Genomic DNA, 26,246 nt, shown 5'->3' on the forward strand with positions numbered 1-26,246 from the left:
ACATTTTAATATACTTTTATCTCATTTATCAAAACTAAATGGGGCTCTTTAGCATACAAGTCTCAAGAAATTATTAGTTGATTGATTTATTGTTAATAATGTTATCAAAATACGTTGTCTGAAAAAAATTCTATATATGTGACATTTTCTTTTATTTTTTATAGTTAACTGTTAATTGTTATCACATTAATTTTTACTAAAAATATTTAAACTTTAAGAATGCACTCTTGGATTATTATTAAAATAAACAATTTTATATATACATTTTAACTCATTTATACCTCAGCTATGAAAGATTTAGCCCATCTGTCTATTTTCAAAAAATGCAGTGCAACAATTGAGCGCATCCAGTTTGTGTAAGACCAACATCTGTGGTGACATTAAGTGGCAGCAACTCCACCTTCAGAGTTCCCATAATCCTTTCGAATGTGCTGATAAAACCCTCCGGACGACCATTTCCAAGATGGGATCTGTTTACGATGGTGACGCGGCAGTTTTGGGAAGAAGTCGCCCTCCCTGGCGTCCTTCTAAATGTGTCGGCCATCAATCTATCAAGCTCTTAATTAGCCTTTAACAGCCATCGCCTTGATAATGTCTCCTCTGCAGCGGTGGTAAAAGTACGTAGTCATACTCTTTACTTACATTAAAGTAGATTCAAGTCCTTTAATGAAGTCCAATATTTTTTTTGTACGGTACTATTGACTGTGTAAAAGTCGTACACCTTGTGTCCTCTGCAGCAACATCACAGAGATGATGACCACCGTGTCCCTGCAGATTGTCGGCATCATCGAGCCCATCATCCAGCACGCCGACTGGTTCTTCCCCGGAGGTGAGGCGCCAACACTCGGCCATTTGAGAATGTCCAGAAATCATTTTCCATCCACTGTCCTTTTCCCCAGAAATCGAATTCAACGTGACGGGCAACTACGGCAGTCCGGTGCACACCAACCACAACGCCAACTACAGCTCCATGCCGTCTCCGGACATGGAGCAGATGGAGCGACGGCAGACCGAGCAGAGCCGCAGACCCCTCAGCGTCGCCACCGACAACATGATGCTGGAGTTCTACAAGAAAGACGGGTAGGAGGTTTACGCTCTTAAAACCTGTTGGGTTAAACGTAACCCAAATTGGGTGAACTAGCTAACCCAGGGTACAAAAGGGACTGAGCCAATGTTGGGTTATTTATCATCGATTTTTGTTAATCTATCTATGATGAGGACGTAGCAGATTAAGATAGGTGTCTTTACTAGCCTGTTTGTCCGAATTCAAAAATTTTTCTCTTGTGAAATATGTTCCTCGGCTCAATAAAGGTTCGGAAACACTGGCGAGGTCAGGAAGTCTTTAAGTCAAAATTGACAAAGGATTATGTCAAGACTTACTCTCTCACTTTTTTTATGATCCTCCGACCATTCTTTTAAAGCTCTCGTTTGGCTTATCGGGCCCAGCGGGGCGTCTCAGCGCGGCTCAGCTAATTAAACCCGGACCCGGCTCTGAGCCGTAGAGCGCCGCAGCCAGTGGCGGTCTTAGCTGTAAAGGAGGAAGGATTTGACATGAAACTTTGGAATGATAGGAATAATCTATTTTATTTCCGTTAAAATACTTGAAGAGTGAACTGTGACGAACTTGGAATTGCTGTTTTGTATTATATTTTTTCAAAGAATGAATCAGCTTTTTGAGGGTCTCAAACAGGGTTACACTAGTTTGGGCTTTTTCCATTCTAGTTAATTGTTTTTCAGTTTTTTTGGTGCAAGTTTGTTAATTTTTATTAGTTTCTATATATATATATTTTTTTAATACTTTCAATTTTTGAGCCCCAATCGAAAGCAGACAGATGTTTGAGGATTCATTTAGGCAAAATAAAAAAAAAAAAGTCTTCTAACACAAGTTCCAGATCGGGTGGACATGTCTGTTGTGTTGCCCTTTCGCCGTGTCCTCATTCTGCTTTTTTTCTCTCTATTTTAACCATGCAGCATCAGGAAGATACAGAGGTACCGTAATAACGCTTTCACTTCTTTCATTACGTCTCCCCGCTTCTTCGTGTGTTCGGCCGATTTTGAACAAAGCGGCCTTGTTTGGAGTGTGTCGGTTGCATCATTGTGATACTTGGCACCGGATGAACTCGTTTGACAGTACAAACTCTGACACAAGTTGGTTTGAGAGTGACACAGGTGTTGTCACGATTGGATCGTTCCAATTAATTGAAAATATAGATTGTGCTACATAATTATATCATTATTAATATTTTCATTTTGAATGAGAAAAGCATGAAGAAAAATATCAAACTAAATAATTAATCGTCGACTCTCTAACTTTTTCTTCTTACCTCATCTACAAATGCGCACCCGTGCTATAAAGGATTTTTACTTGAGTTTTTATCTCTGTATTTTTACTTCCTACCCTCAAAATTAGATATCTGTGCTTTTTACTTATTACTTCATCAAAAGAGGCTTTTTACTTTTTTCAACCTGTGCAGATGATGACGTTTGAGATTGATTGAGAGCTTGATGACCTGAAGGAATTTGAGGCATTTTACTTTTGTTTTACTCGAGTATATTTCATAGTCTGCCGTCGTGCAATCTTTTATACTTATTGAAGTAGAGTGTTTGCAAGAAAAGTCCTAAAACATCCGTGGTCAGACGGAGGAACGAGCCCCCCTTGCCCAAATACCCCCCCCCACCCCTGAGCTCACACCCTCCTTTGCAGTGATTGGCTGTGCATTTGTGTCCCACTGCAGCATGGGAGTCAGGGTGATGGACACTTCTTGGGTGTCGCGCAGGGGCTCGTCATCCTCACGTAAAACATCATCCACGCCCCCCAGTGTGCGGGCGCCCACCCCGCCCACGGACGCGCTCGCCCCCGAGCCGCCCGGGGACCCCTCTGGGTCCCCCTCCCCCACTCCTCCTCCCACTAGCAATGAGCGAGCCAGGTAAGGCTGTTGTGCCCCCACGTGACGCCCCCACCTCCAGTCCGCCCCCTTGTTTCAGCCCCGTAACCTGCGCCCGCACCTGCCCCCAGACCAATGCTGTGTAATCGTCCTCCTCCAAAGACCTTCCTTCAACTTTTTAACCTTTGACCCCAGACATGCTTGACTCTGTTGATTTTTGAGCCCCTTTCACGCTGTCTCCCTGGCAAATTTGCACATCGCAGGTGTAACGGTAGAGTTAAAATGTATTCGTTAGCGCCTTTCAGACAGAACTTCTTCGTGCGCGTTTACACTATTATTGCAGCTTGTTACATTTAGATAATTAGATGCAGAGCAACTTCCCGCTATCACATTTTGTGTCTGAAGATATTTAGCTAGCATGGTCGACTTTAACTCCTTCTCCTAGTTGTAGTTGCTCGCATGAAAGGTACCGATACGGAACACAGTGTTAATGTTAACCACACCAAAGAAGTGCTTGTATAATAGACAACGTTTTTGTTTGCGATTGTTAATTTATTTATTGTTTTTTTGAAAATATTGGCGAATAAGTTCCGAAACAAATCTGCTGAGAGGTGAATTAATTAGGAGAATTTTTTGCAACAATGCGTGGGAACACTGTAATATAATTTCAAACTTAGATCATTGCACCTAAAAATCAATAGCCTGCAAGTGATTAAATTTTAAAATGCGCATGCACAAATGAACTTTATCTCAAGGCAAAATTTAGCTCCTCCCCACACTTCAACATACTGTAGTAGATACCATAAGATGGTGCCAAAGCACTACTTTGCTGTTAGATGGAGATTTTGAGGTCTTGCGGCATGTAAAGGCTTTCTGTAAAGGGCACAAAACAGCAATTAGGTGAGTTTTTCAGCAAAAGAGCTCGAAGCCTAACCGAGACTCGGCGATGGAACTGTACTCCTCCGATGTGCCAATTGCGTCGGCGTGAAAGGGGCTGCGGCTGCACGTGCGGCGCTCTCATGTTGTCTTTTGGCCGTCAGCCCCCGCATGTTTCACAGCTTCACCTTCCATTGTCGCAAGGCTCTGCAGTGGATGAGGTGACACTTCTTTTTTTCTTCTTCTTCATCATCAGGAGATGTTTCCCCACCTCCGTTCTCCTCTCTTCAACAGCTTCCCCGCTCGCCGTAAAACATTTCTTTTATCATTCCAGCTCGGATGACGCGTCGGACTCCTGTAACGCCCACCCCTCCCCCGAGGAGGAGAGGCCGCCCCCCCCTTACCCCTCTTCCTCACCCTTCTCGCTCCCTCCCCAACACTTCTACACCCGAGCACCCCTGAGTATGCGCCCGCTCTCCCGCAGCCCCGAATGCGTGCCCACGGGCCCGTCGCCTGTCCCCCGCCGCTCACGCTACAGCCCGCCCCCTTTCCTCCACTCCCTATGCCCATCCCCGCAGCCTCTCGACATCAATTCAAATCCCCGAGCCCAAAGCTCCCCACCCTTGCACAAGCAGGCCTCCCTATCCGAGCCCCTGCATGCGCCTCACGCCGACACCAACGGCTCCTCCCTGTACATCAAACCCCCCCTCGTTCTTACTCGCCACGAGCTATTCCTCGGCTCCCCCAAAACTCCCGGCACCCCCTTATGTGTCCCCCCTCCTTGGGCCACCTGTAGCCGAGAGCGAGGACGAAAGGCCGCTAGGTAAATGCAAGAACACCGTTTTCTTTCACATAGGCGGCGTGCAGCCCCTCCGGTAAGAGGTGGGTGATGGGGGAGCAGCGGGCTTTTTTTGTTGCAGTATGAGATGCGAATGCCTCTTTAATGCAAGTCATCACAGTTACGTGCTGGTTGCCAGGAAATGCAGGAGGCAGTTGCTAGGCAACAAAGAAGAGTCAAAGACTTCAGTGATGAAAGGGGTATGATGTGTGGGCAGGAACAAGGGAGCTGCGAGACGCAGCTCGGGGCTCCACAAGAAGATCTTTCATCATTTAAAAAAGTGCTAATAAAAACAAACTCACGAAAAATATTCAACTAACTATTTTCTACTTTAGATTTGGACCATTCAAAACCTCTGGGGAGTATGAAAAGCGTTCATGTCAAAAAGTGGATATTTATAACACGTGCCTGCTAATGAACTGTTTTTTATATGCAAAGTTGCAAAGAAAAACTTTTCTTTTTTTTTTTTTTGCTTGGTGTCAATTTGTCATAAACAATCCTCAGGTAAACAAAAGATTGTCATTTTGGAACAGAATGCGCTTGTTTTGGTTCTGCATTTTGGAAATGGAATTCAGTGCAGGGGCGGATCTGTTCTACTGGACTAGAGGGCCGTCACCCACCACAAATCGTTATCTCTTTTAACAGAAAGCCATGATCTCTTTTAAAATTGCTTAATATATAATAAAACCATTATTCTTCCAAATAAATTACATTTAAAGAATATCATAGTCAAGGGTCTTTGCAGTCTTCTATGTTACTATGTAACTCCTGAAAACCACTTGGGAAAGCTCGGCTGTTGTTGGCGCCTTTTAGTTTGTCCAATCAGGTAAGAATGTCAAAAGGCATACACCAAAATTTAAGACCAGCTCACATGCAGCCACGCCAGGTACCTGATGTAATGCAAAGTCACAGGAAACGCATGTGAAGCCCAACTAAAACCCTGAACCTTGATCATGCCGAGTGATGAGTCACATCAGCATGTGTGCCCTCTTCAGTCCACATGCAAAAACATTCGGAAAAAAGGACTGCTTGTTGATGCCATATCATATCAATGTCAAAGGCTCATTTGCATGGCTCCGCCCCCAACTTGAAACACTTCAGTCATTCTCATTCTGTAGAACGTAAGATTCTTTTTGCCTTTCAACCCTCAGTGTGGCTGTCCTTAAAATCAACATGATGATAAGAAAACTTTTTTTTTATTACAATAATGAAGGGTACAAGTTTGACGGCGGTATCAGCTTGGCACCTCATTGTTTTTGTCTCATCGCAGCACCCTGAAGAACAAGGAACTGTCTCCAGTAATCGGACAGAAGGGATTCCAGGCAACGCTGTCTTCTGGGAGCCAGTCTGAGCACAGCCCGCATACGCTGAGGAGAGGTAAGAAGATGTCAGAAATGCAATTGGTGTTGGTTTGTGTACTTTTGAAAAGTATAGAGTGGGGCCTTGACTTAGCATTGCTCCCAACTTCTGAGTTTTCTTTAGGTATGAGCTGTGGCTCCGTCATTTTGTTTTTTTTTTTGCTTTGTGATGTCACGAGAGAGCGTCACATACAAGTGAAGTGGAAAAAGGAAATGGAGCATTAAGATTCAGGCGAACCTCAGTTTACAAACTTAATTCTGAGAGTTAAATGTCTTTTTTTTTTTCTCTGAGGGGGAAAAACAGTTTTCAAGGTAAAAAAAAAAAGTCAATCTTTACAAGAGCACAGATGTAAAGTCGTAATACTATTTTTTTTTTATTCAAAACACAAGGAAACATTTTTTTTCTCCTCACACATTTTCTGGTAAAGATTGCTTTAAAAAAGGGTTATGTGTTTGAAAAAATGCACCTTTTTGAGAAAGGAAACAAAAATAAACCGAAATTATAAAGTTGCAAAAGTGTGCACACCCTCCTAAGGCGGTATGTGGCCATGTTTTGAATTATCCAGTCACATTCAAAGTTATATTAAATCAGCAAACATGTGCCACCATTTAAAAGCGCCTCTAATTAAGCCTCAATAAAGTTCAGATTTTCTTGTTAGCTTTCCCTGCCGTTTTTTTGTCTCAATTACAGAAACATGGCATTTGAACTGGGATTTGTAGATTTTTTTTAATATCCTGTATAGATACAGTATTCACTTTAAAAAAAATGAAACTACAGCTTGCAGACAGCCAAGGGTCAAGGAAACCCCATTTTTACCTTGGGCTGGTTCTTAACCGAAAACATGCTTTTCACTCCCTCCTAGCCAAGAAGCTTGCTCCAATCCCGCCTAAAGTCCCCTACAGCCAGACGGGGGCCGTGTCGGAGCAGTCCACAGGCCAGCCGTCTCCGGTCAGCCTGTCACCCACGCCCCCCAGCACCCCTTCGCCGTACGGCTTCGGCTACCCGCAGGGTTACGCCACCATCGGCTCCCTGGGACACGTCCAGATGGCCAGCACTCCGTCTTTGTCCTCGCCGCCTTCGCTGGCCGGGACGCTCACCAAGGCCCGGCCCACGCCCAAGCCGCCCCGGCAGAGGCCCAGCTTGCCTCCCCCGCAGCCGCCCTCCACCCCCGGCACCAGCCCCCAGCCGCTGGAGCACTCGTCCGGCCTGCTGGATGGTTTGTCTCCTGGAGAGAGCATGTCCACAGGTAAGAGCAAGATGCACTTAGATCCAGCACGAGAGAGTCAGAACTCAAAGGGTCAAACGCACGTTTTGTGAGCAGTGCATTTTGAGTTGATGGTTACATAAAATGTGTGTTTGATGACCACTAAACACGTTGAACTGTTCTGATGTTTTATTGTTGTTGATCACTTGCAGCCGTTTGAGCCGCCGTTGTGTTTGAGGGACTTTTAGGGTAAGCAGGACTTCCATTGACCCTCCCGCCCCACCCACCATCCCTCCATCCCCATCCTGGCCACATGGTGAATCCCACCCCCCCCCAGCCTCATAAGTCCGACCCCGACGTCTCATTGCGCCCATTTCGCATGGCTCATGTGGGCATGAGAGATTCACTGAATTAAGCTAAACTAAGCTATGCTTGGCACCCATAATGCCTTGCTCCTGCTGCCCGCTTTGAACGTGACTGCCACCTACTCCTTCCCTCCCTCCCTCCCCACTCCTCCATGTGCGAATCTACAGGATATTTTATGTTTGTTGCTACTGTATGATACTATGCATAGTAAGGCTGGGCAATATAGCCTTAATAAAAAGATATCCAAATTTATTTTCAGAAAAAAAATTATTCCCCCCTCTACTTCACTGACAATTCAAATGGCAATGACATTATTTCATTTTTTTTTTGCTGCTTGTTTTTCCCCGCCTTCCCATTCTTAATGAGAATTAATGTACGGTAAATGTAAAATGTTTCACTTCAACTTGGTAGTCATTTGCCGCTAGATTGTTTGTGCACGTCGACAGGGAAGCGCTTTGGACTACAGAAGCTGGGGGGAAAAAAATACAAAAATCACCTGGACAAATAAACTCGACATTAATGGCTGTGTGAGTTATTTTGAAGAGGCAGTAAATTCTCATTGTTGTACAAACTGTACATGCATTAAATCTTCGCAAATATATTTGAAAATACTTCCAAAATTCTACAAGGTGTACTCACTTTTGTGAGACTTTGGAGATGCTTTATAAAACATCCTCTGGCCTCCCTCATGCCTGATTTGGATCCTCACGCACCTCACCCAGCATGGCCCCCCACCCCACCTGGAATTGTCCGCACAACCCAAGCAAAAGAATGTGAGTGACAAATAAATGTTCTCCTCTTCCTACTTTCTCCTCCAGATTCCTTCTGCAACCTAGACATTCCCGTCATCAACATGGAGCTGGATGGCCTTCTTGACTTGGCGCACATCTCCCACCTCAGGCACTCAGTGGCGCTGCTGGACTCAAGCCGCCTCAGAACCACCGAGCCGGAGGAGGGGGAGGATTCGGAGAGCACAGTGCTATGACGCCCCAGGCTCTCCCTCCTCGCTCCTTCCTCCTCCTCCCTTGATGTATTCATGCATTTGGATTATTCCATTTTTTTGTTTGTGTTTGCCTTATTTGATGCCTTGAACGCCAGAAAAGGAACACATGAGCGGGGGCAGGATTCAGCGCTCTTCCAACAAGGAATATTGACAACCATTCTCCTCTCGGCATGGACATCCATCCGCCTGAGTGTGCACTGTGTGCATGTGTGCGCGTGTGTGTGTGCGCGCGTTTCAAACAACATGCACGTTGTACATACTTAGCCGATTATCTAACAAACAAAAAAAATCTTGATCGTCAACATTCATTTACTGAAAACTATTTATTGTCTATACTGTACATTTGCAAAATATATGATTCCTCATCAAACATCAGATCATATTTTATATTGACAGGAGAACAAGAATATATAGAAAAATAGAGCCGGGGTGGGCAAAGTTATGTGCTCCAGAGTCATTTTTTTTTTAAAACACACACATGGACCAGGACATTTATAGATGAGATATAAAAATAAAATGTGTATATTTTTAATGTGTAAAACTGTTCCATCCCTCCTGGGTGGATCATAGCCCAGATGACTATTTTATTTTAAATAATAGCTCATCTTCATTTCAATATTTTTAGAATTTATTTTGTTAATAAACTGTCAAATGCACTGTTTACGAGCAAATTATTTTACAATTGTTTTCATTGTAGTTAAAATAAATAATTTAACCTGTAATTTAATTAGATAAATATATTTACAAAAATCTAATTTAGTAAATATATTTTAATCAACCAATTGGAGGGGAGAAACGGCCTAATTAATGCAACAAATGTTACAAGGCTCCTTAATCTCCAATAAAAGATTATCTTTAGTGGGCCGAATTAAAGAGCGCAGAGGACTTTTTTGTGGCATGTGACTCTTTCTTTGCCCATCCCTGTTTTATGGCTCGTTTAATAGTTGTGGCTGATCACCTTCAAGGTCATCATTTAGAACAGTGGCTCTCAAATGTTTTACACCAAGTACCATCTCAAGAAATGACTGAGCTCACCAAGTTACTTAAATAAAGGTTTAAAACGGTTCAAAAACCTTAAATTCATATTTATTGTACTTTGACGTTAAATACAACTGAACTGTACCAAACACTTGTAACATTAAGTAGTTTGTACATTTAAATGAATAATACTCTGCCGTACCGCTAGAGGGAGCCCGCGTAGCACACATTGAGAACCACTGCTCTGGAAGGTCAATTAGGTCAAACAGAAAGAACATTGAAAACATGCTCTTATCACCAAGAAGCGGCCTGCTATTTTTGTCCGATGGATGCACTTTTCTTTGTTTGGGTGTGGATATAAACGTGCAAAACATCCTGTTTATTTTGAGGAGAGTACTGTATTTATGATACAGATCTATTTCTTGCAATGGCTTTCTACTTGACACCTCGGTGGGCGAGGAGCTTTTAAAAAGGGGACCAGACATTCGTCTCGCTTGTCGTGTGCAAAAAATAATAATAAAAGACTCGCAGTGTAAATACATTTGTGTACATACATGCTCTGTATATAGTGACTTAAATATAAATATATATATGTAGATGTATACGAATATTGGCTTGATTGAAATGAACACATGAAGATGACGCTTGTGATTATGTCTCTGTTTTTAACAATAGAGCAGTTCGTCTTTTGTTTTCCACAATTAACCCCTTGGTCTGATTTAGATAATTTATTTGATAAGGGAAATGGACAATGCGTGATAACTTGACATGTTATTAGTGGGACTGGAAAGACAAAATGGACTCAAGAACCCGGTTCACAATATGAAGTGAAGGCTAATCAGCACTGTTTACAATTTAAATATTAGGAAAAAGCTAATGTAGAAAGAATCAATGAATCACGTTATGTTGTATTGGCGGTGCTTTTGTTTCCTGGTTTTTTGGTCATCACACTGCTGGCGCCATTTTTCGACATGATTCATTGGAATGTACAACCTGGCAGGATGTGTGTTTTATGTCAAGGGGGCAGTAATGGGGTGGGGGTGTGTGGGGGTGTGTGTGTGTGTGTGTCCTGAGTGAAAGTGTGCCAGCATGCTTTTTAACCACACTTAAATGTCTCATTTGTGCTGTGTGTGGATTCAAATGAAGAAAAGAAAATGTGTTGTTTTTTTATGTTTATTTTACCCTAAAAGTGTCTTCTTGAAACAATGAGGCTCTAAAGACAAATTAATCATCTTTGTGTTGCTCGTGTTTACTTTGCAGCAAAGGAGGCCCCAACAAGTCAAGTGTTTGTGACAAAGTGTGTTGATGCTATTAAAATTTGGACTAAAAAAAACAAAAGCAAATGTGAACTTGTATCAAATGTGGCTACAATTAAAATGTTTTATAGGGCTTAAAGTGTAATGAGCTTTTGTTACGTTTTTTTTTTGTTTTTTTGTTTTTAGCTTTTTACGTTTACTTTTAACGGTATTTTGACTAACCGAGCCACCATAGCATTGTAAAAACATTGTTAAAAGGTTCTGGAATCTGCCACAGCAACGGGCTAGTGGCCGTCCCGAATGGATAACGCGTCTGACTACGGATCAGAAGATTTTAGGTTCGACTCCTGGCTAGCTCGAGTTTTTTTTTTATATATATATAAACTATACTTACGCCTCTTTTAACTTGTTTACTTCATAAAATGGCTTTTAAGTGTGACATAACCGGGTTCCCTTTACTTGTGTCATCTAAGAGGCCGCAATTGCGCTTTCTCGCCGATAGGTGGCAATGGTTTATGGAGGCCTAAAGTACCAAAATTAAATAAAAAAAACATGAAACGTTTAATTAAATTGTCATGAATTAATTGTTTCATTAATTAAATATGGAATTAAATAAACGTGTCATTAATTAAATTACCAAAATATGTCATGTAATAAAAGCTATTTAATTATTTCTGTATTTAATTATTTCTGTATTTAATTATTACATGGTCCCGCATTGTAGAGAGGACTGAAAGTGCCAAAATTAAATAAACAAATACAAACAAATGTTTAATTAAAATTGTCATTAATTAATGAAATGTTTCATTTATTAATTGGTGTATTCCTCACATATCTACAATTTAAAAACACAGGATTTGATTGCATGGGAAGAGTAGCAAGTTATTTTATTTTAACTGTAGACAATGAGGAAACCGATGTCTTTATGGACGCGAACCTGTAGATGGCCTGGTTACGCATGACGTTGCAACGTTTTCTGACGTCATGACGTTATCGTACGTACTGTCACGTACAAGCTGCGTTCGTGAATATTAGACTTACACAAAGCGGCGTATCAAAGCTCACAGGAACATTTATTTGTTGCAGTGTGTTAAAGCACAAAACAACGCGTTATATAACCCCAAACTATTCTATAGTATTAAAAATATTAGTTTGAGTCGCTTCCCGTCCGAGAGTAGCATACTTACATAAGATGACCAGTGGGGGGCATCAATGTTCAATTCTCTACCTCGTCAGCCGCCGTTTAACACGACGAGCAAGAAGAAGCATCTCCAATTTACTCAAGCTTCGAGCTAAATGTTCCGATAAACATCTAATAACCATTTGTATGTGGTGATGTACAGCAGGTAAACGTTCGACTTGACTTATTTATTCCTCTTGTTGTACATCGAAGTAAAAGCGCGAGTGTTTAAGAAAAATACTCGGCTAAGTGTTTTTTTACGAGCTCAGCCATGTTTGACATTTTGCCTTCCGTCTCTTTTCTTGTCGACAATCTTCGTCTTTTTTCAATGTTATAGATTTTATTGAATCTCTTCAATGTCTTGAGAGGAATATTTGCTTATTTGTTTTCTTTGCATTTGCCTATCATGTTTAAAAAAATGTCGTCGTGCGAGCTAACTAAATCAGCAGTTCGAAGCATCCATTTGTTGTTGACTTGCTAAAAGCTGATTTACATATCTGCTACATGATCTTCCAGGTTTAAAAGTGCTGCTTGACTCAAAATTAGCGGACAATACAGCTTGTATGGAAGTAACTGAACTAACAAATTAATTTCTTTCCTGCTTAGATGCGATTGCCATGGAAGCGGACAAGATACCTAAATTCTCCTCCAAGGATGAGGAAATCAACTTTTGGAAAGCTCTCTATGTCAAGTACAAGGCAAAGTATGTCACACATCGTTTTGTTCTGAGGTTTAAGCTTTCAATTGTCAAATGGAGTTTAATGGCGACTGGTTCTTGCCAGCTGGGAAGGAGTGCAGGCCTTTTTTTGTGACAGTCACATCACACCAGAAGCTTCCATTTTCAGATTACATAATCAGAATTTCCTAGTTAGCGTGACCTCTTTCTCCGTTTCTATCCGCGTGTGTCTTCCGCCGTCGGCTGGCAGCTACCAGGAGGCTCACGAGGAGCTGCTGGAGTTCCAGGAGGGCAGCAGGGAGCTGGAGGCCGAGCTGGAAGCGCAGCTGGGCCAGGCCGAGCATCGCCTGAAGGACCTCCAGTCAGACAATATCAGGCTGAAGAACGACATGGAGACGCTCAAGGTAACGGCGGACCCCGGTACCTTTTTCTATTCTTTGAAATCTATATATTTGTTGAAAAACTCACCTATTTGCATTTTTCGTGGTTTGTCTGTGAGATGCCACCCAAGTGGGAAAATTGGTCAGAAATTGTTGTCAAGGAAGCCGCTAAGAGTAGAGTAAATAGGGCTTTATTGCACCAACTTTTCGACCACCCTGCATAAATGTAGGTCACACCTGAGGACGTGATGAAAAATGTGCATAGTGACATAATGTTTTTGTGTGCTGTGACAGGAGAGGCTGGAGCAGCAGTACTCCCAGAGTTACAAGCAGATCTCCGTTCTGGAGGATGACCTGGTGCAAACGCGCAGCATCAAGGAGCAGCTCCACAAATACGTGCGAGAACTGGAACAGTCCAATGACGATCTGGAACGAGCCAAGAGGTCCGGAGACGTTTTGCCGGGCTCTTCGGTCAGCGTTACGTTTTTCTTCTGACAGTGTTGTTGTTGTTTTTTTTTTTTGCTTGGGCCCCTTAGAGCAACCATAGTGTCTCTGGAGAACTTCGAGCAACGTCTGAACCAGGCCATTGAGAGGAACGCATTTCTGGAGAGCGAACTGGATGAGAAGGAGTCGCTCCTCGAGTCTGTTCAGAGACTCAAAGATGAAGCCAGAGGTAACAGCTGCGGAAAAAAAGATTAATCAATGTCAACCTGGCTAAAAAAAAAATCGGAAGTTGTTCATTTTCACCCCTGACTAATTAATTGTAACTTGACTTTGGTCAGATTTGCGTCAGGAGTTGGCCGTGCGCGAGCGTCAGGCGGACGCCAGCTCGCCCACACACGACGACGTCAAGATGGACTCGCCGTCGCCCGCCGCACCTCTCGGCAAAAGTCTGGACAACACGCTCCTTGGTAACACTGCAGGTCAGTGCACCCTCGCATGTTTTTCTCTTGATGAACAAAAGTATTTAGTCACAACTGTTTTTGCAGGACTTTCCACAAGCTACGCTAGCCACTCACCGCTCACTCCCTCAGCACGGATATCAGCTCTCAACATAGTTAGCGACCTACTGAGGAAAGTTGGGGTGAGTCAGTTTTGGGTTTCTATAAACCCTCAAATCTGATTTTTGGCTCTCCTCCTCATGAGCCTCATGTTCCGGTAGGTTCTGGAGGCCAAACTTGCCGCGTGCCGGAACCTGGCCAAGGAGCAGCACGCCAAGAAGACCTACGCTCTGGACAATGGCAACATCCTCAATGCTAACAGTAGCACGTACTCACAGTCACTGCATATCACTTATTTGGACCAAGCGTGAGTATTTTCCCCTTTTTTTTTTTTTTTTTGTGGCAGGATGAAAAGTTTCAGTAAATTTACATGAGAAGTTTCCACCCACATGTGAGGGCATTGCAGCACCACAATTTTGATTGTTTGTTCAAGCAGCGGCGTATCCTAACCTCAAATTTTGGCAGATAAGGAAAAATCCCCCAAGTTGGCAGCTTTGAAAAATTCTCTAGTCAAAGTGACTTAGGGCTGTGGCTGTTAATGGAACCCCGCGGGATGCCACCAAAGTTTATAATGTACAAAAACAGATGTCCATAGACAGTATGATCAAAGGATAAAATCCTGCTTGGGGAAAAGCTGTGATTGGTTGTGTAATGAATTGTTTAATATCTTAGTAGATAAATTATGATGTTCAAATAAATTTCGTAATTTACATTTTTTTTAAACTTGTAATATTTTAGTTTTTTAAAATAAAATGTTTTGCTAAATGATAAAATATAGTTGCGTTTTAAATGTTTCTTTTTTTTTTATAACCTGTTCGGGGCTGTTTTACACATTTTTGTTAATTTGATTCATTTTTTTTTTTGCAGCAGCAGAGGCGCCAACAGCCTTGATCCAGGGACCCTCACGGCCATCACGGTCCCTCCTGCCACCTCCCCGGCTGGCTTGGTGCCCCTCACTGTGTGAATACCACACCAACCACCTCCACAGACCCCCCCCAAAAAAAGGATGTCATGTGACTTAAGTGTGACACACACAACAAGACAGTAAGGTGATATGCAGACACTTTTTATCACTCATCACTCAGCAATAAGCAAAAGTCCGAGAGCATTCACATGCTCGTTGAAGTTTTGAATAATTGTATTTTCATTAATTCTTGATGTTTGTGAGTGTTGAACAAGTCTCGAGGAAAAGGTCATCTTTTGCATTTCATTTGCTTTCTGTTGACTAATCGGGCACTGTTCAAATGTGTCACTGTTTTGGTCATATTGATCGTTTATATTCCAGTTACGAGTGGCAAGAAAATATTTATCTGCTATTTAAATTACTAAAAACAGTTCATAACTATGGTGGACTAAAAGACAAATGAATTATCACATGGAGACTGTCAAAATAGGCATTTGTTTAAAGTAGAAATTCATTAAATTCACTGCACAAGTTTCTGGAAAAAAAAAATAAATAAACTGTTTACAAACATTTCTTTAATTGAATTGATAGTGAAATATTTAATTTCAAATGTAGCAGACTAAGTATTAATGTTTCTACTTGATGATTTTGTATTTTAATGAATTTAATTGCAACTTGAATTACACAAATTAGTTTCCTTGCCAAACCAAACAAAGCACTTTTCAGTTAATTTGTATTTATTCTTTCATGTGCAATATCAATTGTGTGTGTCAATGTTTGTATGTTTAATTTATTTAAATAAAAAATTGATTCGAGTGTTGTCTATCCATTCACAAATGAAGGCATTTTTAAAGACAAAATAGAAAAATTGCACCTATTGAAACCTCCATGTTTAACGTCCAGGTGTAATAGTGTCCTCATGAAGAGCCATTTCATAATGCTATTTTGTTTAAGGCATTTGTGAATGTTCAGCTGCTTCCTCTTCTCTTTTCTGCCACCTCCTCCATCTGTTTATGCCTCCTCTCAACGATCTCCATCCTTCTGGCGTCGTTCCTCGCACGCTCCTGCGCTCGCATCTCATCCACGTCCTCGAAGAACCTGTGCCTGCACGTGACAGAAATGTCAAACGTGCTAACAATCATGAGGCATCAAAAGTAGAGCCGTTTGCTGGTTAAGATATTATTCTTCACGATGCATTACCATCGAATAATAATAATGCACCAGGGAAACACTGACGTCTCGCGTGAACTTTCTTGCAACCTAAATATGACTAGAATAAATTGTGAATTGGAAAACAGTAAACGATACCTGTTCAGAAAGGCAGCGGCCAGTCCAACAATGAGCGTCCCGAAGAGAATAGGTTTGGCATGACGCTTCCCAGCAGACAGTTTGTGTTGGTTCATTTTATGGCACTTTCGCTCGAAAATGAGATTATATTTGACATTCAGGTGACCATCAGCTAACTAGCTCCGTGACACAACACAAGCACGGTGTCGCTAGTGTTGCACTTCGTTTACGCCGTGAGATATAAATAAAAACAACACTGTATCTTATTTTTGGTGGCCAACTTCACAGACAGTCATTTTATAGATTTATATCAAACATTCAACATTTAAAATGATGTTTTATACAATGAGTTATATTTAAGACGAAAATCTGAAGCCGCAGTCTGTCGGACTTATTTAAGAGACGCACCATATTAACTCAACAATTGTTGTTGTTGAGTTGTTATTTAACAAGTTTATTTAATGGCCGGTGCGTTTGGTCGCTAAATGTACACATTTTATGGTAATTTGGCACTACCCCATGGAACACAAAATTGCTAAGTGGTTGGTAATAATTAACATTTAAGCAGAAAAAGTCAGAAGAATTTGTCACTTGTCGGACTCATTTAAGTACCGGTACCGCTTGAACGACTGCAGTCAGGCCAGCCTCCAGTCTTATTTTCAATACTGTGCAACACGGTGCATTACGGTAATGCGCCGAAAGCGCTTGTTGATGGTCACCTTCAAAATAAAAGCTATGAAACTCAAGTATGAACGTCAGTGGTTTTGATTTAAAATATTATTAAACTTCTCTTTTCACCCAGGGGAATGCAAACTGACTCAGAATTGCACCAAGAAATTTTCTGAATTGATATAGAAAGAGAAATTAATGTTAACGGTAGATCAATGGCTGATATTACAACTGATTTAATAAAAAATAATTAAAAACTAAGTTTTCATTATCCCGCAACCAGACTACTGCCGAGGCACACTAGGCTACCCAAGGTATCCAACCAAGGTACTTTCATCAAAATCTGATGTGGCATTTCAAAATAAAATGCCAAAGAAATATAAAAATTTGACTATTACACCCGATTTTGAAAATTCATTAAAAATTAGGTTTTCGTTATCCCACAACCAGACAAGCGCTAGGGCACACTAGGCCACCACAGGTTTCCAAACAAGGTACTTTCATCACAATCTGATGTGGCATTTCAAAATAAAAGGCTGGAGAAATATCAAAATTTGACCTTTACACCGGATTTTGAAAATTCATTAAAAATTCAGTTTTCGTTATCCCGCAAATTTTTTTTTTTTTTTTCATTTGTTGAAATGTCAGCCATTGGTGCACATTGATTTCTTTTTCTATCTGAATTCATAACATTTCTTAGTGCAATTCTGAGAAAGTTTGCATTCCCCCTGTGTGAACAGAGAAGTTAATCACATTATTTTAAATCCAAATCACTGACGTGCATTACTTGAGTCTCACAGCTTTTATTTTGAAGGTGGCCAACAACAAGCGCTTTCGTTGCATTACGGTAATGTTTACAGTATTGAAAATAAGAGTGGCGGCTGCTGGCCTTACTGCAGCTGCTTGAACGCAACGATCATCTGCGAGTGTCAGTTGTTCAAAAGTACAATTTTACGCTATGAACCACTTGTAACATCATCTAAAGTCTTTTAAAATGTTAACATATACTCGGAAAGGCAGCAATCGACTGTCAGAGTCAAATATGTCACGAGTTTCAATAAAGCTACTAATGCTTTTCATGTTTTAAATTTGAGTTTTATCAGTTTTGAGTGCAAAATGGTTGTGAGCTTTGGGTGAATGAGTGTTCTTATGAGGTCAGATAAAAAAAAAACTTTACACATGTTGAGGTCAACCGTGATATCTCGTGAGATTACATTTCTTTATGGCAAGATTTAATCAACATGTTTGTTTCTGTGTCCATGTTGACAGGTTGTGATGTCATTGCGCTATTTCCAATCCAGTAACAGAAATGAAATAGTTTTTGGATATGAGCCAAAAGCAGTCTGATGGCTCTCAAATGTTATGTTAACATTTTGTGAGCAATTGTTACCATTTTCTTTTTTGACAAAATGGGTTACAGATTTGCACTTGAGCATACGCTCTCAACGCAGGCGACACCTGGCACACGTGTGCTTTGAGATTTATTGGCAGAGCAATAATGGAGAATACTCATCACTGACAGCTGAATGCTAAAGTTGGGACTCAATCTGGGTCATGTGGCCGTTCCAAGTGGGACGCCAGATGAAAATAGTTCATATCAGGTCTCTACACGCTCACAAATCAGTCTAGAATATCAGTTAGATATTCATTACCTCTTGCAAGGAATTTCTGTAATTTGCATGATTTTTGTTTGGGTGAAGGCCCCTTTTTGGCCTCAGTATGTAGAACAGCCTTTGCTGCTCCCAGCTGGACAGAATCCCTCGGCGCACCATTGCAGTCTGACAGCCAAGTGTCACATTGGCAAATATACAAATGGAGGCTTGGAGCGGTCTGTGGTCAACAATACCTCAGGAGAAGCTGATGCTTCCTGCAGAGGCGTAGTAGCCCGTGCAGTCGGCTGAATATCGTTGTGACAGTGACACCGTGTTTAGATCCAGCTCTCCGAAATGATAAGCGCCAAATGTCTGTATTCAAAAACAAAACACGAAGCGCTTTGAATACATAAGCGTGGACAATAAATTGAATATTTGGTCAGTGATTGATTTGTGAAATAGGAGTGAGGCACTTAGGAAGATTCAAATCAGAGTGGGTGTGACTTTTAGTTGGTTCCATCAAACGTCGCCAAAGTGAGTCACTATTATGCTTAATTCGTATAAGATTTTTTTTTCCTGACACTAAAAAAATAATCTCAATTATACATATACTCAGTAAAGACATTTTTTTTTTCATTATGGCGAGAATTATTGTGGAATGATTAAGTTATTCCCAGAACTTTGACCACTTCTTCTGACAGCTTTTTCTTTACTTTATAGTCATGTCGACAACTATTTTAACTCATTCAATACCATTGACGGATAAATACGTCAAAATCCATTTGTTTTTACTAGGCTGGTCGTGAATGAGTTAACAATCATTGAGAGCCATCATTTAACTTAAAATTGTCCAAATCCTCTAATTTCACCCTCCCAAACAGTCATTATTCTGATTTCTGTAATTCTTCAAACTGAATTTACTTTCAAAAAGTTTGGTAAGAACAATACAATCCCTCTCATGTGATATTGCTTAATTGTTTTTTTTTTTTTATCACTAAACAATACCAAATAAAGAACAAAAAATGGTTAATAATCACAAATTAGAGGAAAAATGGTTTAGTAATACATTTTAATGGAAAGTAAAATCGTATCCGATTAATCAATACAATAATCGATTTGGAAAATAGTGACAATCCTACTTTGAACATTCAAAAGTTCTCGTAATAAGGCAACGTTATGACAATTATTCTTCTCATAGAAATTTATGTTGTAGTTCGACGCGTAATTTTCTCTCGAAGTACACCTCCAGTCTCTTCACGCGACGTTTTCTCACATAACGTGCACATTTTAATATGAAATTTTTCCCCTTCACATTAAATTATCATCATTGCAACATTGCACACAAAAATATTTTGGTTTTTGTAATATAACATCTTGTTTCCCCATAATATTTTTTTCTGGAGTGATGTTAATATTGTCATATTATTTTTCAGTTTGTGTAAGGAAACATATTGACTCAAAATGCATTTATGACTACACAGCGTAATTGTCTAACCTTTAATATATTTCTGGCGTCAAACGCCTCCCGTTCGTTCGTGCCTTGTCTTCCCGGCCCGTGGGTCTCTTCCACTGGGGAAAAATAAGCAAGAATAGGAAAGAGGAGCTCAGTACAGGACATCCAAACATCACATGGCGTCTAGGTATCAAATCATCGTGCTCACATGTTGATGCCGTGGGCACGAAATCAAATGTTATTTATTTCAATGTGTGAAATTCAGGCCAGAATTGATGTCGACCACATGCTAGTAAACATGTCGTGTTGGGAAATGCTTGGGAACGTTGGAAGCTAAGGAGGGATTGATCCGAGGCCAAAATGAATGAAGTCTTTGTCCGTACTTGGAAAACATGCTGTGGGTGAATGTAAACAGAGCCGCGGTGTTTCTTGAGGAATTTGTTGTTGAACATCCATGTGTGTCGACATCACCGCTCTACTTGGCTAGTGGAAAACATGCTGAGGAATTTGACTTTTTTATTTTTTTTTACCGACACCCAAATGCAAAAACGAGGCGGTGGATGAACAGATGCATCCCTTGGCTTTCCCAAATGAAAGGAAATATTTTTTTGTTGGTTGTTCAATTGGTTGCTTTTTTTTGTTTCATTTAGCTCATGGTTCACCAACATGGCAGTTAATAGTATGATTGCGTAAAGATTACTTGGGTCAGCACAGGTTTCAACGGTTTTAGGGTTTGCCGATGTTGCTGAACCCCAAAATTGGATTTTCCGAAATTGGCTCTTGTTTTTGAGATATTCCATATTTTTGTTTAAAGAAATCTGCTAAAAATATGAATCTTTTCCATTTGTATTGACTTTTACGCAACAACTTGGATGAGGTTGTATTTGTCTGTTTAGGCATATCCATGCAGCATTCGTTCAATGTTGATGCGATATCGTAATTCTAAAAATTGGACCAAGTACAAACCCAACTTTTAGTACCAATAACAATAAAAGTACATCTTGTAAACTGTCAAAGCTTATTATCAATGAATTAAATATGTAAAAAAAAACAACAACAAAAAAACCCCCAATATGTTTAAAAACTAGAGCCAATTCAAATAAACTGATGTCACTTTGGGACTTAACAGCCCAAAATTACCCAGGAAACGTTAAATATCCGTGGCACCACCCCAAAAAAAATAAAATTATATATATATAATATATATTATTTTTTCCCCCCCATCTGGCCAGTGTTATCCAACGCGTTTCCAATTTTGATTGCCGATTTGTAAATAAGTGAAGATGAAAGACACCTCAATGCCATCTCGAGCCTTATAACTTGCAAAAAAATAAAATAAAAAAAATAAACCAACAACAAAAAAAACCCGTCTTCACACTATGTGTTGTATTTCTATTGCTGTGTACCCGTGGTGTCCTTTCTGAACAGGGTGTTCATCACAGTGCCGTGCAGCTTGACTCTGTCCCACTCTCTTGCCATCTGTCCCACGGAGACAAAATACTCCACCAGGCGATCCGCAATCACCTGCAACCTGTAGCATAACCACAAGCGGTGAACACAGTGCAGTGAACTTGAACGCAATGAAACAAAAAAACTTTTTGGTTCGCCCATTACTTATCAGAGCCGTCCGACATGTTGACTTTAGCGTACAAGACATCCACCATGGCAGGGTCGTCGTTCATATACTCGATGTCCGCCACCTTTAAAGGCAGAGGCTTCCTTCCTGTGATGTCCCTGACAGAAAAATAGGAGGGGGGGTTGTTTATTTATTTTTTATTTTTTTATTAAAGCTCTATCCAATTCAAAACAAACCTGATAAAGTTTTGACAGTCCTGAAGGTGCTCGCACGCTTTCCTCACTTCTGAGTTGTCCAATAGTGTGAGGGTGCCGACAGTGAGGTGAAGCTTTGCCGGGTTCTGAAAGATGCTTTCATCTAGTCCATGGTCCTGCTCGTCCCCAAACAAAACAAAACAAAAAAGAAAGCACACAAGCTGTCAGAAATCTGGAGGCTAATCGGGCTGAGATGTGAGAATACTTTCCAGATGCATCTTATGTTTTTGGTACCTGTGAAAATTGCTCTAAGACGTCATCTTTAAACCTCAAGAATCCCTCTTGGATTTTGATGTCATTGAGAGGGAATGAGAGGAAGTGTGTGAAAGGCTGCTTCTTGCGGAAGTTGTCAATGAGGACCTCGATTCTAGTGATGGCGGAGGAGACCGCAGCTTTGTGTGGCCCTGTGACAACTGTTAGATGAAAAAAAAAAAACTAAATAAATTACTTTTACAATTTCACTTATGCTTAGACCTGGAGCTCAACAAGTAACCCTTGTAACAAAAGACACATTTGGCACAGTCACAGCAGAAGAGGGGGCTTAGTGAACAGTGGCTCATTTGCATATGACAAGACCATCCCCTCAAAACAGGCTAATTTCCAATGAGGCTCCAATAGTTGTACCTATCTGTCCTTCCATTCCTTGCTTGGGGATATTAATCGACGTCTTTGTGTCTGACTCAAGGCGTTTGCGGGTTTCTCCCTTTTTCCCAATGATGTATCTGTCGGAAGAAGACAAACCAGACAGGTAAATATTTTGCACATAACCACGTGACCTTTCTGTACTTTTGTATGACTTACTTGTACAAGACCGTTGGCACATCGATGGCACAACGGAATCCTCTCTCCGTCTGTTCAATTAAGTGAGTATCACAGGATTCCTCTGCCTCGAATTCTTCGCTCTCTACACCATAGTCATTTGTATAATTATTTTATGAACCACAAATTTCACCCTTTTTTATCACCTTAGTTGCCAGAGTTGTTTAAGCGTGTTACAAAACTTACCAGGTGGTCCCATGTAGGAGAAATCTTCCTCCTCCTCATACTGTTCCTCTTGAACGACATTCCTTCGGTATATTCTTCCATTTATATTAATAAGAGGAGGGCGTAAAACGTCCATGTTATCAACAAAAAATGAAGCACGGCTATCCCAAAAAAGTACGCGAAACAAACGTGCCACAAAATTTTAACTTGTATTTCATTGCTTATGCTCGTTCACTAGCTAGTAGCTTGCTACATACGTACAACTCAAATGCGTTGAATTAAATTGATCCCGCCTTGGCGGCATGTCGTACGTCAAACTCGCCGCCATATTTAATGTGTCAAAGTGGAGCGGTAGGTGATGCACATTCATTTGCATTGGCAAATATATTTTACTCAAATCCAAATCTAATTGGATTAGCACTCAAATTGCATCACTTACATTTTATTGTCGTTGGTATTTAACACAGCTATTTTTTAAAACTAATTTCAGAATGTCTTTATGGACGGATATTTCGTCGCATTCTGAAGGGCTCTCCATTAATTCACTCCATTAATTTACACTTTCAATATGTCGAACGTGTTTACGTCTACCGGCTAGGTGTCACATCTGTTCTATCAGACGTATTGTTCGACTTCGTCCCCTGGTTTTCCTACTGTATGAGTAGCTAGCTTGTTTTGGTAGATCTAAGAGCAGAGCGGGAAGAGACATTTTGTGTAAATTTGTACCATCCCGATGACTGTGGCATCTAATATTAATCTTTGGCAATTGTCGTATGTTTGCCACGGTTTACGGTATTATGAACAGTTGACAGGTTTTTAGTCGATCTACAAGTCAAACTAGGGTGGCCATTTTGCTTTACTTTGTATAATCCATTTGATAGTGACATCTAGTGTAAATCGTTGCGCTTAGCCGTTTGCCGCAAACGGCCGTCTTTGTCGTAAAGTGCAGTTTGGGTATCTTTTTGATCTGAACAAACGGCAGCATCAGCTGTGCGGATTCAACATCAAACCTGCCCGAACCTGGAATTATCACGCACCTTGGCGGTAAATTACTTTAAAAAGAGCGATGTTTAGGTGACAGGGTTCATTGCCATGTCCGCGATCGGCTGCTTTGCTTGTTAAACCCTTGCTAGCGTGAGCTAACGTTGGTGTTTTCATGATCGGTCGATTCAAATGCGGTTTAAGTAACAAGTACGTGTTTCAAACCATGTTACACAGGCAATGGCGGCATCGTCTTCGTCCTCCTCTGCCGGAGGCGTCAGCGGAAGTTCGGTGACGGGTTCGGGGTTCAGCGCCTCCGAACTCATCCCTCCCAGGAAGGTCCTGTACACTTACCCCAAGGGAGCTGGTGAAATGATGGAAGGTATGTGTAGAAATACTGTTAACATGCTCAGTAGGATGCATGTTTAAAAATAAAAATAAATGAATTGTCTAAAATGTAATACTTGCTGCATTTGTGTTTGTCACCTTGTGAGAGCTGCTTGTCAGGAGGCAAATTTTGGCTTGTAACACAAATAATCCAATTAGCCGAGCAATTTTTGTTTTTGATTTTTAACAGCGTATCTTTCAGCTCATGTGCTGCAGTTTTCCTAATGCTCTTGTACTCCACTTTACAGATGGCTCAGACAGGTTTCTGTGTGAATCAGTATTCAGCTACCAAGTGGCGTCGGCGCTGAAGCAGGTCAAACACGGTATGTGACAGAAACACATGACATGTATTGTTTTGCTTTGTTGTTGTTGTTGTTGTTGTTTTTTTGCTGACTTTTGTTCTCCTGGCAGATCAACAAGTTTCTCGCATGGAGAAGCTGGCCAGCTTAGTGGAGGAGCTGGAAGCTGACGAGTGGCGGTACAAGCCCATCGAACAGCTCCTGGGATTCACGTCGTCGTAAACAAAAGCATACATCGAGACGGCTTTTTTTTAGGGGGGGTCAACGAATGTTTTTTTTTTTAAATATATTTTATCTATTAAAAAGAGGTGGCAAAAGTACTTACACTGTGTTCTTAAATATAAGTACAGGTCCTAGTATTTGAAAAAAACTACTGTACAGTACTAAAGTAAAATTTAAAAAAGTACAGACTGAAATGGAAAAAAAAAACATTTTTCTTTCTTTTTTCTTTTTACAATTATATACAATCAATGAAGAATAAGTGCACAAATGCACAAGCGATTACTTTCCCTATTTTATCACTGTGTATAATGCTTCTACTAGGAAGAGGTAACAAGCCTATTTTGACAAAGTAAAACGATACAATTTCAAATGGAGGGAGTAAATTTAAAAATTCATCAGGACCAAAAAAGTATAGCACAGACTCTAATTATTATCTGTGTTTTAATAAAGTACGATATTATAGCGTGCTTTTTTTTTCTTAGAAAAAAAAAATAACTTAGTTTTTTTTTTGGGGGGGGTGTTTGAATGTAGGGCTAAACAATGAATAGAATTCAAATTGACATTGAAGTAGAAAGCAATTTTTGGGGAAAAAAAACCCATTTCAGTCAGTAGGCTTTTCTTTAATATATATACTGGTATATATTTTATTTATGTGGTGTCTCGATAAGTTCAGTCCACATATTTTCATATATTTTTTTCATGAAACAGGAAAAGTGGAATTGATGAAGCCACAGATTTTAATGCATTATTTTTGGAATCTGTCTCATTTTTATGCCACACTTGTTTGCTCAACTTTTGGAAAGTAGTCATCGTGACTGCTGAAGACTGCAAATCAAAGTTTAATGGATTAACTCTTAAAGTAGATTAATGTCATTAATATGAATTTGTGGTTAATTTGCCTTCATTTTAGCATAAGCCTAACCTTCAAGGCCAAAACGTCAAGGTTATACTAGGTAATTCATTGCTTGTGTTTGTTGAAAAAAACATGAGGACGACCTTGGAAAAAGAATAGAATATTAACGCAATATTGACGAAAATAAAAATCGTAATTAGATTATTTTTCAAAAAGATTCATTTTAATTGCGGTATCTGATTTAAAATCAGACCTGTGAGTTGCGGGCATGGTCGGGGAAGTTGGTTACTTCCCATCAATAAATGATATGGACGGGTGACCCGTGAGCCATCAAAAACAATCCATTCATGCACGCAATTAAAAGTCGTACATTCTTAGTGTCAGCACTGATAACTGCGCTCATCCACACACAAACATGTTCTAGTTGAATGAAGAGTGACGTCACAGGTCTCGTATCAATCAACGGACGTGCTGTGTTGACAGCGAGCAAACACGGTGTTTTGTTCCCTCAAGTGAATGAGCGTGTGTGTTGTGTTTTTTTTAATTCACAGCGAGGAGGGTGTGGAGCGTACAGAATGTACCGTCGCACTTGGGGAAGAACAGTCCAGGCGCTTGGCAGAGGCACGTCTCTGGCCGCAGTTGGAATTTAATCCCAGGAAGGGAGTTAAAAAGTTTGGCGCGGTCAACAACACTTTCTAAGAAGTCAGGCGTCAGGAACTGAAAGCTCGCCATTTCAAGGAGTCACGTTTGGATTCTCAGTGCAGAAAAACAAAACGAGAAAAC

At 40.7% G+C, this 26,246-nt stretch overlaps 4 protein-coding genes across 14 annotated transcripts in view; 3 read left to right on the forward strand and 1 right to left on the reverse strand.

Moving 5' to 3' along the window:
- The window catches only part of arhgap44b (Rho GTPase activating protein 44b), a 30,507-nt gene extending 19,987 nt beyond the window's left edge, over positions 1–10,520 (forward strand). For 3 of the 6 annotated variants that reach the window (XM_088284792.1, XM_088284794.1, XM_088284793.1), the window contains exons 15-22: positions 738–829; positions 900–1,080; positions 1,972–1,989; positions 2,736–2,927; positions 4,096–4,584; positions 5,870–5,976; positions 6,821–7,204; positions 8,347–10,520. In XM_088284792.1, the coding sequence (XP_088140918.1) occupies positions 738–829; positions 900–1,080; positions 1,972–1,989; positions 2,736–2,927; positions 4,096–4,584; positions 5,870–5,976; positions 6,821–7,204; positions 8,347–8,513 (1,630 nt within the window). In that variant the 3' untranslated portion in view covers positions 8,514–10,520. Of the gene's footprint in view, positions 1–737; positions 830–899; positions 1,081–1,971; positions 1,990–2,735; positions 2,928–4,095; positions 4,585–5,869; positions 5,977–6,820; positions 7,205–7,374; positions 7,412–8,346 lie in introns of all 6 variants that reach the window. The other 3 variants (XM_088284796.1, XM_088284797.1, XM_088284795.1) reach the window with 2 other exon arrangements.
- Positions 10,521–11,965: 1,445 nt separating this feature from the next.
- LOC148317209 (nuclear distribution protein nudE-like 1-B) lies at positions 11,966–15,721 on the forward strand. 4 transcript variants are annotated; one of them, XM_088283771.1, is made up of 9 exons: positions 11,966–12,111; positions 12,552–12,648; positions 12,872–13,025; positions 13,296–13,444; positions 13,538–13,674; positions 13,784–13,924; positions 13,991–14,085; positions 14,164–14,309; positions 14,870–15,721. In XM_088283771.1, exons 2-9 carry the CDS (start codon positions 12,563–12,565, stop codon positions 14,964–14,966), a joined length of 1,005 nt encoding a protein of 334 aa, XP_088139897.1. In that variant the 5' UTR covers positions 11,966–12,111; positions 12,552–12,562; the 3' UTR covers positions 14,967–15,721. The 4 variants fall into 4 exon arrangements, with proteins under 4 accessions (XP_088139897.1, XP_088139898.1, XP_088139895.1 ...); XM_088283772.1 differs by having other exon boundaries at positions 14,873–15,721; XM_088283769.1 differs by having other exon boundaries at positions 13,784–14,085.
- On the reverse strand, positions 15,053–23,121 carry ascc1 (activating signal cointegrator 1 complex subunit 1). Its single transcript, XM_088283773.1, has 10 exons — positions 22,743–23,121; positions 22,539–22,641; positions 22,362–22,459; positions 21,972–22,150; positions 21,720–21,853; positions 21,522–21,641; positions 21,314–21,438; positions 19,950–20,023; positions 18,709–18,826; positions 15,053–16,010 (listed from the first exon to the last, which is right to left on the reverse strand). The coding sequence occupies exons 1-9, from the start codon at positions 22,855–22,857 to the stop codon at positions 18,710–18,712; spliced, it is 1,065 nt and encodes a 354-aa protein (XP_088139899.1). The 5' UTR covers positions 22,858–23,121; the 3' UTR covers positions 15,053–16,010; position 18,709.
- Positions 22,371–24,708, forward strand: anapc16 (anaphase promoting complex subunit 16). 3 transcript variants are annotated; one of them, XM_088283776.1, is made up of 4 exons: positions 22,371–22,600; positions 23,940–24,084; positions 24,338–24,412; positions 24,501–24,708. In XM_088283776.1, exons 2-4 carry the CDS (start codon positions 23,943–23,945, stop codon positions 24,608–24,610), a joined length of 327 nt encoding a protein of 108 aa, XP_088139902.1. In that variant the 5' UTR covers positions 22,371–22,600; positions 23,940–23,942; the 3' UTR covers positions 24,611–24,708. The 3 variants fall into 3 exon arrangements, with proteins under 3 accessions (XP_088139902.1, XP_088139904.1, XP_088139901.1); XM_088283778.1 differs by lacking the exon at positions 22,371–22,600 and adding an exon at positions 23,427–23,855; XM_088283775.1 differs by lacking the exon at positions 22,371–22,600 and adding an exon at positions 23,464–23,765.
- The last annotated feature ends 1,538 nt before the right edge of the window (positions 24,709–26,246 follow it).

Source organism: Idiotropiscis lumnitzeri, chromosome 20 (genome assembly GCF_059441095.1).
Source record: "Idiotropiscis lumnitzeri isolate Australia: NSW breed Sydney's pygmy pipehorse chromosome 20, RoL_Ilum_1.0, whole genome shotgun sequence".
Lineage (NCBI taxonomy): Eukaryota > Metazoa > Chordata > Actinopteri > Syngnathiformes > Syngnathidae > Idiotropiscis > Idiotropiscis lumnitzeri.